General features: G+C 40.6%; 1 protein-coding gene across 1 annotated transcript in view; it reads left to right on the forward strand.

Moving 5' to 3' along the window:
• fray (oxidative stress responsive kinase frayed) overlaps nt 1-14,098 on the forward strand; it is a 229,000-nt gene that overhangs the window by 54 nt on the left and 214,848 nt on the right. Inside the window, exon 1 of the mRNA XM_080274202.1 lies at nt 1-59. This exon is cut by the window's left edge and continues 54 nt beyond it. Within this exon, the coding sequence (XP_080130328.1) occupies nt 25-59 (35 nt within the window). The 5' untranslated portion in view covers nt 1-24. The remainder of the gene's footprint in view (nt 60-14,098) is intronic.

Genomic DNA, 14,098 nt, shown 5'->3' on the forward strand with positions numbered 1-14,098 from the left:
CTACAGCCACCTGAATTCACGAAGATGAGTAACATCGTGGCGCAGCGAGTCATGCAGAGGTGAGTACGATTAATGTACGCACGTATTTTTGAGAAAGAGAGAGAGAGAGAGAGAGAGAGTCTGGGAGCTGGGGTGAAAGGGAACATGGAGGTCTATGGAGCAGTACGGTAAAGTGTGTGTGTGTGTGTGTGTGTGTGTGTGTGTGTGTGTGTGTGTGACCTGGTCTATGAAACTATTCCTACGTATTTCATTTGAGTTGATGATCATGATAAGGAGGAGGAAGAGGATCAGGATGAGAATTATGATGATGGCCATGACAATAAGAAGGTGAAGGATGATAATATTGTGAAGGATGATAATGATGATAATAATGTGAAGGATGATGATGATGATAATAATGTGAAGGAGGATGATAATGATGGTGATAGTAATGTGAATGATGATGATGATGAGGAGGAGGAGGAGGTGGAAGAAGAGGAAAAGATTGAAAATGATGATTATAGTGATGATGCTGATGATGATAATGACGATGATGATGATGATGAGGAGGAGGAGGAGGAACAGATTGAAGATGATGGTGGTGATGATGATGGTGGGGAGGAGGAGGGACAGACTGATGATGGTGATGATGATGATGACAGTAATGGTGATGTGTAACTTGTATCTATGGTACGAGTGGCTTCACTCACTATGTATGTAGTTGTATACCAGTAGTAAATTATGTATTCAACTGAATCAGTACGTTGTGTGTGTGTGTGTGTGTGTGTGTGTGTGTGTGTGTGTGTGTGTGTGTGTGTGTGTTTCACTGTTCATTCACTTTGAACAAACTACCCAACCTTATATAGTGATTGAACAGTAGTTGCTTCTTCCCATTATAGATGTGTGCAGTGTGTGAATCAGTGAAGTAAATCTAGGTGGGCCAAATATAGCGGCATGATATAACTTCCAAATGTCAAGGCGGTGAGCAATGAATGTTTGAAGTAACCGTATTTGCTGTAGTGACACACGGGGAGTAGCAGCTATTTCAGGTGGTATGGGAAGCTTCTTAGCACATCACCCTTAGCGATTTAATTTGCATATAATTTACACTTTATCTTTGATTGTAGCTGTTATCGATATCGTTTTCATTTCGACCTAGTTTGTAGTGACATACAAGAGGATATTAGCGGGTATGTGCAGAATACTCCAAACCCACTTAAAATACCGTCCTTAACCTTACCAAATCCCCCGTAGCATTGATACCGAAACTCCATTGGTCTAACCCAGTCTAGTCCAGGTCAGACGAATCCATTATTAACTGTCCTGTTCAGATATGTGTCCAGGAGTTTGTTTTCTTATCACTCAGGCTCCTATTACATACTCAGTTTTAAAAAATCGTTTGGAATTAGCGAGAGTACAATATTGGAGTTGTCACGACCAAGAGAGAGTTAATATCAGTGTTAACATTCAGGCTTCTGTGACCCACTGTCTGTAGAATGTAGGAAAATTGTCAGACGTCAGCTGGAATAGAACTACATGAGTTGTCCCGACCATGAGAAGGTTACGGAGGGCGGGAGTGTATGGTGAGGTGCCGTGAGCTGATAACGACGGAGGAACGTTTTATTATTATTATCATTATTATTATTATTATTATTATTATTATTACCATGACACTGCGCCTTCTAAGTGAAATTGAATCCTCCTTACGTGTCAAAATAAGGGCCATTTTATAGACTAGAGACTGTATTTCAGATGGCATAGGAGGCTTGGCAGCATCTCGTCCTTAGTGATTCATTTTCCCTATTCCACCCCATCATTCCCATGTACAGTATGTTGTTCATATCTTTTAATACGGTCAGAGTCTACGTCAGTAGCTAACATAATAGAAGATATTGAGGTTTGATATACAAAATTAATTGCTAATGAACAAGTGCTGTGAAATCTCCAATTGTAGCCTCGTCGCACCTTTTTGTAAGAGATTTATCATACCAATCGCACCTTGAATTATTCACTTCCATGTTGTCTGCATAAATTTTGAACCGACAAGTTTGCCTTAGTAACATGCAGGAGGATGGAAAGGTATGTATGACATTGAAAATAAATCACTAAGGAAAATGTATTGCGAAATATCCAAAACCTCTAGCAATAGGGGCCGGAAATGGGGACTTCTGAGCACTGTTTATCATGATGAACCTATTGCGCGTTTACTCTAACCTGGCTGAGATCCCCAACGCCACTCAACTGTTGGCCAAGGGGAGTCAGGCTGGATAATCTGTTTTACAAGTAACCAAGGAAACCCGTTTCTACTTCATGACTTGGGATTATTGAATTTCATACAGCCAAGAATTACCGTCCGTGTTCTGGGAGTTGCCTAGTTCCGTCAGGCGAAAGCAAACGAGCTTTTGTAAGAAGAGGTCTCACTGGGAGGACTGAAAGTTTTGCAGGGGAGACAGCGATTTCCCCTCTTCCCACCCTCCCTACCCCAGACGACTGCCTAATATGACGTTCACAGACCATCCTATACAAACCTAATGCTGTATGCTCCGGCATTCTAATGTAGGCTAATCTAACAGTGCCTCATTCAGGATAATCATTTCATTTACAGTATGTTTGTCCAGTTTAACAGTGCCTTGTCAAACAGGCTACCTGTTTCAGACTAGCGGTAACCTAGCTACTACTACCCTTATATATTGCAGTCATTTTCAGTATCTCGTGGTGTAAGCTAATTTTATTATAAACTAAATTTGTGATAATTCACCTCTCTGTCTCACATTCACACTAACCCAGTTTTAAATGCAGTTTAGCCTAATCTAGATCGATATGTTAAAGTAACCACATTTTATCGTAACTTCACAGCTTACGATACGACAAGTTTAATGCTAACATCTGTCCTAATCTAACATAATTATTACGCCGTGCATGGCTGCCTTTAACCTTACGTACAGTTATCTGACAACCTGACATAAGTTAGTCTTATAATCTTAAATATTAGCACCCTACAAATGCTGAATGTTAGTATATATTAATTAGAATATCAGATAACGAACGCTTAACCTACATGTGGGTGAGATGTGACGCTATCAGTTTATCGTAATGTGTCGGGGTCTTACACTTGGATTTATCAGCAGTCACGATAGGAATTAGGTCTAGTGATCTGGTATGCTGTTGTCTTGGAGTGATGGTTATTTGGTTTATGGATTTGTTTTGTTTGTGGTTGTCAGGTTGTGTCTCGCTGGAGTGTATCTGCTGTCTCTCAGTCTGTCTGTCTGTTGATTTTTCTGCCATTTTGTCTGTCTCTGTTGCTGTGTGTCTGTCTATCTATATGTCTATCTGTTCATCCCTCTGATGCCATATCCTGTGAATGGTTGACTCGACGAAAGGAGCTCCAGGTTTTTCAGTCCCTGCTCAGTAACGACCCCTCTTCCCACGACACACCATCCTCCCTAACCAACTCTTGCATGTTAGGTTACTTCACCTCAGTCTCGGTCTCCCAGCCACAGATGTCTCCCACACACTCGTCCATTTCTAGTCAGTCTCAGCCTCGGTTTAACGCCAGTATGAATCTGGGTTGAAACTACGAGGGGTCTGTCTTAACCAATTGTCTTGGATGGGTTTCTTGGAGCTGAATGAAACCGTCTGGCGCTAGGTGTCTCAAAATGCAGAGTTCTTTCTATGCTAAAACTAAAGTCAAGATAGATTTCAACTTTTTCACTACGGTATCTATCTCTGAAATTAATGAGGCCGTCTGACATAAGCCAGAATATAATATAGATAATTTATTCCGATGGCAGTTATGAAATGTAAAATACCACACAGTAGTATTGAATAAACTTGTGTCAGAAACAAGAAACACACGAAATTAAGAGGGAAGTGGGGACGTGGTGCGCGTGCGTCCTCCCATTTTCGGCAGGTCAGTAATTACTTATAATAAAAGAACAGTGCTATTTGCCGCAGTATATGCATAAGTATCATAAATAAACGTCATTCAGTAGAAAAAAGTTGAATTTGGTAATAATAATATACGAGAAATTTTGCAATGATTAAGCATGGATTCAGACTTGTGGTAATTGTGGTAATTCCGTTAGGATTCATACAGCACACACCCTTTTTTCCAAAGCGCTGGATCTGGCTCAGATATATATATATATATATATATATATATATATATATATATATATATATATATATATTACTGAGTGGGTCAACGTAGGGTTGTTCAAATATTGCATATGACTTTGTGACCTCGCACACGTAATAATTGGTTAGACAACTTTATTAAACTATTTTGCATCGTGTCATTTTATAGACTTCTTATTCATCAATAGTTGTAGTAATACTAATTCAGCTATAATGGTAAGTTTGTCAAAATACAACTTAGACTGTGCTGAATTATTTTAACTGCAGTTGTACCCAAAATAGTAAAAGAAAACGGATGGGTACAGTTCTCCGTGAGGATTTTGGGGAACACTAAATTGTTTGTAAACTGCGGCTACCAGTAATTCCCCGGGTCACTAGAAGATTAAAACTAAATAAATAAATAAGTCGTGGACTAGGGACATGCATTTTGCCGTCGTATCCACCATAACAACGGCAGTCGAAATGGCCTCTTACTTTCCTGCATAGTTGTTTAGGAAAAAATAGCCTAATTAAATGTGGTCGTTTCCGGGCCATTCTCTTAGTTTATAGTCATTTCAGGAAGGTAAATAATTATTGATGCCATTAAAGTCAGTCCAGGTCCATTCAGGTCCAGCAAAGTCCACTCAGGCCACGTAATACCCATTTTCATTTGCAGTTCAGTCCAACCATATCAGTTCAGGTTTATTCAAGTCAGTTGAGGTCCATCTTGAGTAATTCAGGATAACTGAGGCCATTTTAATTCCATTCGGGCCCATCAGTTTCATTCCGGCCTACAGTCAGGTCATTTTTCTCTGTTCAGGCCATGCATATCCTGATAACCCCAGTCAGGGCATCTTGGTCCATGAAAGTGTGTACCGTAGTATCCATTCAGGCATAGTCAGTTTAAGATTACTTAGGGTTATCCAATTCCATTTAGGCTGTCAGGTGCAGTTAGGTCCACTTATGGCCTCTATATCCATTCTGGCTCATAAGATTAACACAGGACCATTAACCTCCCTTCAGATCACCATTCATCCACCAGTGTTCAGACCCAGACTGCACACAGTTACAGTCAATTCCCTGGGCTAGGCTGAGCTCGGTATAGCCTTTAGGAGAAGGGAAACTTCGAATGAAAACCTGAGTCCTATGATTGGCGACAGGAGGAGCATACGGCAATACTTGCCCAAAGCTACTTGGTCGTACGCTGGTGGTGCTAGAGCTACAGTATATGGAACCCAGTATCACTGCTGCATGCTATCAGCAGATGAAAAAGGCGTACTCATGTCTGCATGGTCAAAGGCTTTAAACTAGTACACATAGTTCAATTCAAGCCATACCCAATTATAGTTTGTTCAAGAAATCAGCTCCATCAGTGCCGTGCCTTGTAATTTAAGGCAAATTGTCATTCGTATCCTTTTGGTTCCATTTGGCCCATCATGTCAGTCCGGGTCAACATAGATCACTTCATATGTCTGTGAATGCATGTGCCAGATATCAGTTCTTTAGTTAAATAGGGTTTAAGAGAGACGTATGTTATTAACATATTTCAGTTTTTTGGGTGAGATGGGTGGAGAGGAGTGGTCTGGATGGAGTAAAATACTACTAAATGGTAAGTTATTGTAGGGAAAGTACGAATATACCATACCGTACTCTGTGAAGGTGGAGCTTGCAGGTCGGCTGGTAACAGCGAGTCATATTTATGATATTCACGACATCAGAGCAAATATACGTGGGGTGGGTGAAGAGGAGTTAATGGGGTGGGCAGGGATGGCGGAGGGTGGTGGACTATGACAGGGAAAGAACATACTGGTATTATGTGGGGCAAAAAGTGAGCGGGATGGGTAAATGAGGATTGAATGGGGTGGGTGGGGATGGTGGAAGATGGTGGACTATAACAAGAAGTACATACCGGTAAGGTGTGGGGCTAAAGTGAGCGAGATGGGTAAATGAGGAGTGGAGGGATGATCGGGAATGATGGTGGGTGGTGAGACACGGCAGTACGAGTACACCCTGTGAAAACGAGCATCGTAGTAGATTGTAAGTTTTCTTTGAAGTTCGATAATGAGGAACATAAAAGCTGTTGAGTGGGTGGTGAGACACGGCAGTACGAGTACACCCTGTGAAAACGAGCATCGTAGTAGATTGTAAGTTTTCTTTGAAGTTCGATAATTCATTCATTCATTGCCAGACGCCATGTACCCCAGACGGGGTGGCCAAGGGCTTAGAGTTAATTGTTTTACAGGGAGGGGCACTAATCCTCCACCAACCCTACTTGACACGTAGGGATGCCAACAGCATCTGGTGTTCCCAGGCGGTCACCCATCCAAGTACTAACCAGACCCAAAGTTCGATAATGAGGAACATAAAAGCTGTTGGATGGGTGGAGAGGAATGGATGGGAATGATTGGAATGGTGTTTGGTGGTAGGGCAGGGCGGAGACAGTAGGTAGCCACATTGTGAAGATGGCCATTGTAGGTTGATCTGTATGGTCGTACTGGTAGTTTAAGCCAAAGCTTTTTTCACGAACAAGAACACTGACAGGAACAAGAGAGTAAGCTCGCGGAGATGTCTCACAAACTAGGTGAAAAAGGGAAGAGGTTATATTTACTTTCAAACATTTTCGCACAATAATGTAACAGAGAGGGGAGGAGTGTAAGAAACGAAGAGAAGCTGGAAATACTACGTGTGTCAATAGTGCCACCAGAGACATGCTTGTAAACCGGACACTCACCATTGAAATCCGTTCTACGCTGGCCTAATCTAAAGCCTCTACAATTCACAAAGGGTATTTTGGGAATGAGTGTTAACTTATTTTCTTTTTATGTACATGACCAGTATACACTTCCGGGTGGCGGGTTTGAGTGGTCTAACAATGGAGAGCAGACATAACAATGCTTTGTGAAGTGGACACCGAGGTAATTGCAGCCCTAACAAGAGCAACTCATCAAGCTTGGATGTTGCTTTGTGTCCGTAGCAAACAGTGTTCCCTATCATCCTACCATTTGTGGCCTACATCTGAGACAAACAAACTTACCACGGCTTTATAGAAAGAACAAGAGACATAGGAAGCTTCTGTAGTCTCCTTTCCTCGTCTTTCCTGCAAAAACATAACCTTGGTTAAAACAGCAAAAACCAGTCCCATATCACCCCGTTCGGAGCGTAGGTGGACCCCTTCAGTCTGCAGATGTATTTCTTATTTTACTCTGGCCATCACCAGACATATTACTCAGTTTGGGATTTTTTCAGTTTATTTATTCATTTATTTTACTGGCGGAGATAAATACAACCTTAATTGACCCGTTCACTACAAGCTGGTTTTCCTAACATGCATAAAGCAGTGTGGCAGTAACAAGAATAAACTGAAAAAGAAAAAGGAACTGTATTTAAAATGTTAAGGGTGGGAGACTGACTTACTTTCCTGGTGGCATATTACATGATACAAAACCTTGTAGTTATCACCTCTACAGTAACGGTTTGAACAGATGCACGTATGGCCCTGCTCTATCATTAGCCTGTAGTCACTAATTTGTTTTGGCCTGGCGGAACTGGACCCTCCCACAACTTTATTATTAAGTCGGGGTTGCATAAGGAAGTTTGATGGGCTTCATTTATGAGGTATAGGAATGAAACTTCTTGGTTACTATGCTTCTTTCACCTTAACTTGGCCTAGATTTTAACCTTGTGCAGCTAATTTCCCATAGATCAAAAGCAGAATAGGACGATGTCTGTAGCAGTTCTTCGTGACTAGTATCATGTTTTAGTGTAATCTGTTAGTGCAACCCAGCATTTAGTATGGAGAGTTTGCAATTTTAGGTCAAATTAAAGTGAAAAGTAATTCCCAGTCAAGTCAACCTTCCAGTTTTATTACACCTGACAACTAACTGAGCTGAAAGAGATTTGGGATCTTTCTCAGGTTAAGACAGACAGACGCCGCAGCTGCAGTTCTGAATATGTTTTATGTTTGTAAATCCAGACCCGAATTTAATACAATGGCAGCTGAATGCTGTGGGAATTGTAAGTCCCCTACGTTGAAGAGTGGTTTACCGGAGTGAGGTCGGGTAGTTCCTGATAGGTTAGTAGGTAGACAGATAGATAGGTAGGAAGACAGATAGACAGGTAAGTGGATGAATTATTACACAGGTAGACAGATTGAAATGGATAATAATTGTGAGAAACGGTCGATAGATAAATGGACAGACAGATGAATTGACAGACATAGAATGACAGACGGATGGAAAATTAATTAAAAAAAAAAAGATACAGACAAACAGACAGGCAGACAAACATGTGTAGATGGAGAACTAGATCCATACACAAATAGGCAAATAGTCAGACAAACAGATGGACGGATACACAGGCAGTGTAGACAGACAGACAAGTATTAGACAGCTAAATCGACAGACACATTGATAGACAGGTCAGACAAAAATTATATAGACAGACAGACATACACATTGCTAGACAACTAAGTAGACACGCAGGCTAGTAATTGAGAGATAGACAAACGGACACATTAATAGACAAGCAGCTAGACAGACAGACAGCTGAACTAAACAGCGTGTAACCGATAGCACATATTACGTAGATGTTTTGAAACTGAATGGTGGTTATGTAAAGGTGGACAGGAATGTTACTTTACTGGCTCTGCTTCCTGCTCTCTCTCTCTCTCTCTCTCTCTCTCTCTCTCTCTGATATTATATATATAGGTTATATATATATATATATATATATATATATATATATATATATATATATATATATATATATATATATTAATTTCTCTGTCTTTCTCATTCCATCTGTATCTGTCTATCTGCCACTCTGAACTACTCCATACCTGCCTCTCCTTACCTACCTCCCCTTCTTACTTAGTTCAACACACACAAGCAGCCCAGTGCTACAAATCAGGTAGCTGGCAATAAATAATACAAATAACCATATACAGTTGTTCTTGAAGACAGGCATTATAAGAGTTACGAGAGCATATAGCTTTCAGTTTAGGTAATCACTCCATTCACTCTTTACTACGTAGTGGATAGACTGTGTTTTTGGTTGCGTCTGTGTTTGTCTGTCAGTGCTGTAACTTAAAAAGCCTTGAGTTTGACATCGTATTTTTTTGTAGCTGTCATTTTTTAATATAAACGTCATAGGTCAAAGCTCGAGGTTATTGGAGCCCGAGAAAACAAAATGTAGGCTGCTGCACGTAGGCGGTTGGTTCCTGTCTCGGCGACATTGTAGATCCATTCATACTACAGCCATACGATTTATTTATTTATTTATTTATTTATATACACTTCCATTAATGATTTCAACTGGTTCTGGAGACTGTTCACTACAGTGTGATAATAACGATGATGATAGCGATGATAATGATGATGATGATGATGATATACATGTCGGGATGAAGCCATTGGCTTTGCCATGATTGTGCCTGTAATTTGTTCTTCGTTTCGTCCAGTCTCGTTTTCAGTTTATCCAGTTTCTCTCTCTCTCTCTCTCTCTCTCTCTTTGACACACACACACACACACACACTAGCGGTAAAGACGTACTATTTCTCCAGCGTGAAATCCCGATTAACCCCTTCAGTCAGAGGATTTTTTTTCTCTTTATGCCTGCTGCCCCTAGACGACATACCGTAGCCAGGAGGAGACCTATCATAGGATATTTAATGGCTATTGTTGCTGTAGTTCTCTCACCTTAACTTGGCCCAAATTTTCTAACTTTTGCTGCTTATTGAACGTACTGTACCTCACTGGCAGAAAGAACATAAGAACATAAGAAGAGAGGATAACTGCAGTAGGCCTGTTGGCCCATGCTAGGCAGCTCCTAGAAGAGTAACTGAACTACTAGAATGAGATAAGGATAGCAAAGAAGAAGGCTCTCCCCCGCCCTCCAAACCCTCCAGCCGAAGCCGGCAGGATAAAGTCAGAAAGAACACCACGCCGTATAGAAAAACTGGCGTGGACATTTTACAGGAAAGTGTGAAAGGAGAATAGAGACTATCATAGTATAACCTGAAAAGATATTTTTTTTTTGAATTAGTATTGGTTATAAGATTTTCTTTATTCTATATCCACCCCTTATTTGTCATATGCTTATCTAGCCTATGCTTGAAACTCTCAATGGAAGAGGCAGCAACTACTTTACTAGGTAGCTTATTCCATTCGTCTACTACTCTATTACCAAACCAATTTCTACCGATTTCCTTTCTGAAACGGAATTTTTCTAGTTTGAAACCATTATTTCTAGTTCTATCCTGTATGCTCACTTTAAGTACCTTGCTAATATCTCCCTTATTTATACCATTCATCCACTTAAACACCTCAATTAAGTCTCCCCTTACTCTACGCCTCTCTAGCGAATGCAGACTTAGTCTTTTCAGTCTGTCTTCATATGACAGGTTCCGGACGTCATGTATCATTTTAGTCATTCTTCTCTGTACATTTTCTAACGAATTAATATCCATTCTATAGTAAGGACACCAAAATTGTACTGCGTAGTCTAAATGTGGCCTTACTAATGCTAGATAAAGTTTCAGTATTACTTTAGATGATCTATTGCTCACGCTTCTCGAAATAAATCCTAGGACCCTATTTGCTTTATTTCTCGCATTAATGCACTGTTGCCTAGGTTTAAGATCGTTACTAATCATAACTCCTAGATCTCTCTCGCATTCCGATTTGCTAATTTCTTTGTTATCTAAGCTGTATTTAGTATCTCCAATGGTCTTGCCTACGTTAAGTACTTTACATTTTTCAACGTTAAATTCCATTTGCCAAGTTTTAGACCATTTGGACAATTGCCAAGTTTTAGACCATTTGGACAATAAAGTTTTAGACCATTTGGACAATTTAGACCATTTGGACAATCCTACGGCTGTATATTTTGTGTATTCTCTCTGAGCACCTCTTTGTGACTAGTAGCATATTCGAGTGTCAGTCTGTTGTTATAACCTAGCAATCGTGATGGAGAGGTGATAATTTTGGGCTATGTTAGCGTAAAAGAATGTAACACTTTCACTGCGAAATGTTTCCCTTTTGTTGATCATTTCACTCCCATGGCGTGTGCATTATTTTTGTCGCCTTCAGACGATTTTATTTAGCTTAGGAGAGAGTTTTCTAGCTGAAAGGGTTAGATACAGCCTTCACCAACCACATCACTACGAGAGATCTTTCTTATGTGGAGTTATAGGATTAATAGTAGCTGTAGTAGCCTGCTATGTTTAACTGAAACGTGAACTCGGTGAACTACTGGCTACAGTTGCCGTTTTTCGACAGTCCATCTTCCGCCTTTTGGGGACTAGGAAAGGGGTTGAGGGACGTTTGCATTACCAGACAGCTCCATCGTAAGGCTATATCGACGTCACCACGTGAAGGCGTCCTTCTCCACCACTACATCAAGATATTTAAAAGGTTATAATTATATAATCGTGTGGAGGCAGCAGGAGCAGAGTAACAAAAGACTCCATCGTAGTGAAGGGATTAAATGGCAGAGGCTGTTCAAAACGAGGATCTACTTATGGACCGTATTCTTGTTGGCATTACCCTTTCAACACGATGACGTATTACATTGCTTTCACCTTAACTTGGCCCAGACTTTTTGTCCTTCTGTAGCTTTTAATCCATTGCATAGAACTTCTTCGTGACTGGCATCATATTCTAGCGTTAATCAGTCTTTACTGCCCAGCATTCAAGATGGAGGGATGACAGTTTTAGGCCAAGTTACAGTAGATTAAAAAGGATATTTGTTTTAAGCTTGCTCCCTCAAGACGATTTTTTTTTTTTTTTTTCAAATTAGGAAAGATCTCTTGTACTGAAAGCTGTATTTAACCCATTCATCTCGAAAATGTCTCCCCAGTGCTGTATATACAGTAGGCTAATCGTTTGGAGGCAACAAGAATTATATAAAATGTACGCATTGTCGTCTTATTTTGTCATTCAGCTGTAGGATGGAAGAAGCAACATGAGGAAAATCTCCGGCAAGTTAAGTTCGACAAAACTACAGTATGTGTTCCGTTAGGGCGGGTCACTGTTCATCTAACTTTACTTTCAGATTATCATGTCTGAAGTGGAATTCTGGATTATATTTTCGGATGATTCATTGTCGCAACTGTGATTTATTTTTTGCAGGAAAGACAAGAAAAATAGGTTGCAGAATCATCCCATAAATCCTGTTCCTCCTGAGGGGGGAAAAAAAATGAGAGGAGAATTATCGTAGGTTATCCAGGGTATCTGTTTTCTGCAGGAACAAGGAAAAGAGAGTATACAGTCTTCCCATGCTTTGATCTTCCGTCATAAGCTAATCTAAATACCACTGGGAAGCGACTGTAGGCTATAATTATATGCTTGAGAATTCCACCCCTGATAACCATTCCATAAGGGCATCGGTGGAAATTTGGTGTTACACTGGACGTCATGGGCGGTTGATTAAATTATACACAGATTTAAATTTTCAAAACTGCTTCCTTCTGGCTTCTGTTCTTGAGTATGTATATTCGTCTCAGATTTCCTTTTTGGTCGCTCTACAGCGCAGTTGTAGCCTCAGCAGTCAATGCTCTTTTAAGCTTACCAACAGACGTAGTGCTCAGGGTTGTTTTCTTCCACCAGTTGGCTTCCTTTTACTCATTAATGATATGAGGCGCATATTTATTCCTGTTCATTATACCCATTGGTGACGCTGATAACTCCACCCTTTTGTTCCTACGTGTCATTCGGCAATTTCTGCCCACATCACACGCAACAGGCTGCGGCACTCCTCACCCCTGATCTTTGTCATGATTATCTGATTGGTCGGAGAACACCTTGTATCGTATATCGGTATTCTCGTCGGCTTAAGAGAATTTACAGCACCTCTTTCTTAGCGGTTTGTTATGTATGTTGTGCTGTAGCAGTCATTTATAATTATGTTATCCGTGCTTTTCATTTTCGACAGACTGCATAAATGAAATAAAAATGAGTATTAAAATGCCATTAGATGATATAAACAGGTGAGGAAGAGGTGCTTGGGAGCCTCTTTACCCAGAGAGAATATGAGCTCGTGTGTCTGGTGCCCCACAGACCCGTTGTCTCCAGTTGCATCATCTGCCAAACTACTTTACAGTTTTCACTAGAACTTGGTCCAGATTTTCTTCCTTTTACAGCTTATTTCACGTATCTCCGTGGCAGGAAAAGACAACATTACGGGTCCACATCCTTTTCATTGCATTTCTTTATGAGTAGCATCAAATCTGAATGTCAACCCATTTATGCTCAGCAGCCTAAACAGAAGACGGAACTAGGCATATCCAGTGGTAAATAAAGGGAGGACTCCCAGGGTACGCACCTTCATGTATGCAACAGGTCAACTGTGGAACTGTCTTCCTCTGTCTGTATTTTTTCTGCCTGTGACCTCCAGTCTTTTAAACAGAATGTGTCCAGTCATCGTGAAATGAATGTATCTTGAATTTGGATTTTTTTTTTTCTAGGAGGGAACAATCTTGCGAGCACCAAGCCTTTGGTTCCTTCTTTTATACATAAAAAAAACCCAGTAAGACATCATACATAAGGGGTTAACACCACACCTCATGCAGGGAATTATATATAGCCACAAACAGATATTGTATTACCCTAATTCTGAGCATTCAGCAATTTCGGCTCAGTTTAGGCCCGCTTAAGATACTCTGTTCGGATACTTACGGTGAAACAAGGCGATTCACAATTCTGCATTTCCTCATACCGGTATCTCAGTAATCCTTGTGTCTCTTACCCTTGTGATCTTCCCTGAAAAGATGACTTTACTTGTTTTGATAGATCAGCTTCTAGAATTTGAGTGTGTTATTCCATTATATGTATATATGTTAATCTCTTACAGGTGCTAGCGTGTGTGTGTGTGTGTGTGTGTGTGTGTGTGTGAGTGAGGGGGGGAGGGCACTTATCATGCTGCATTCTAAGAACGTTCGTCTCCCCAGCGCTCTTTTTCCCCACTCAGTCTCGCTCCAGTCCTTCTCTTCGCCACAGTGTCTCG

This window comes from Coenobita brevimanus, chromosome 57, assembly GCF_032717465.1.
Source record: "Coenobita brevimanus isolate Jiangsu-jjx chromosome 57, ASM3271746v2, whole genome shotgun sequence".
Taxonomy (NCBI): Eukaryota; Metazoa; Arthropoda; class Malacostraca; order Decapoda; family Coenobitidae; genus Coenobita; species Coenobita brevimanus.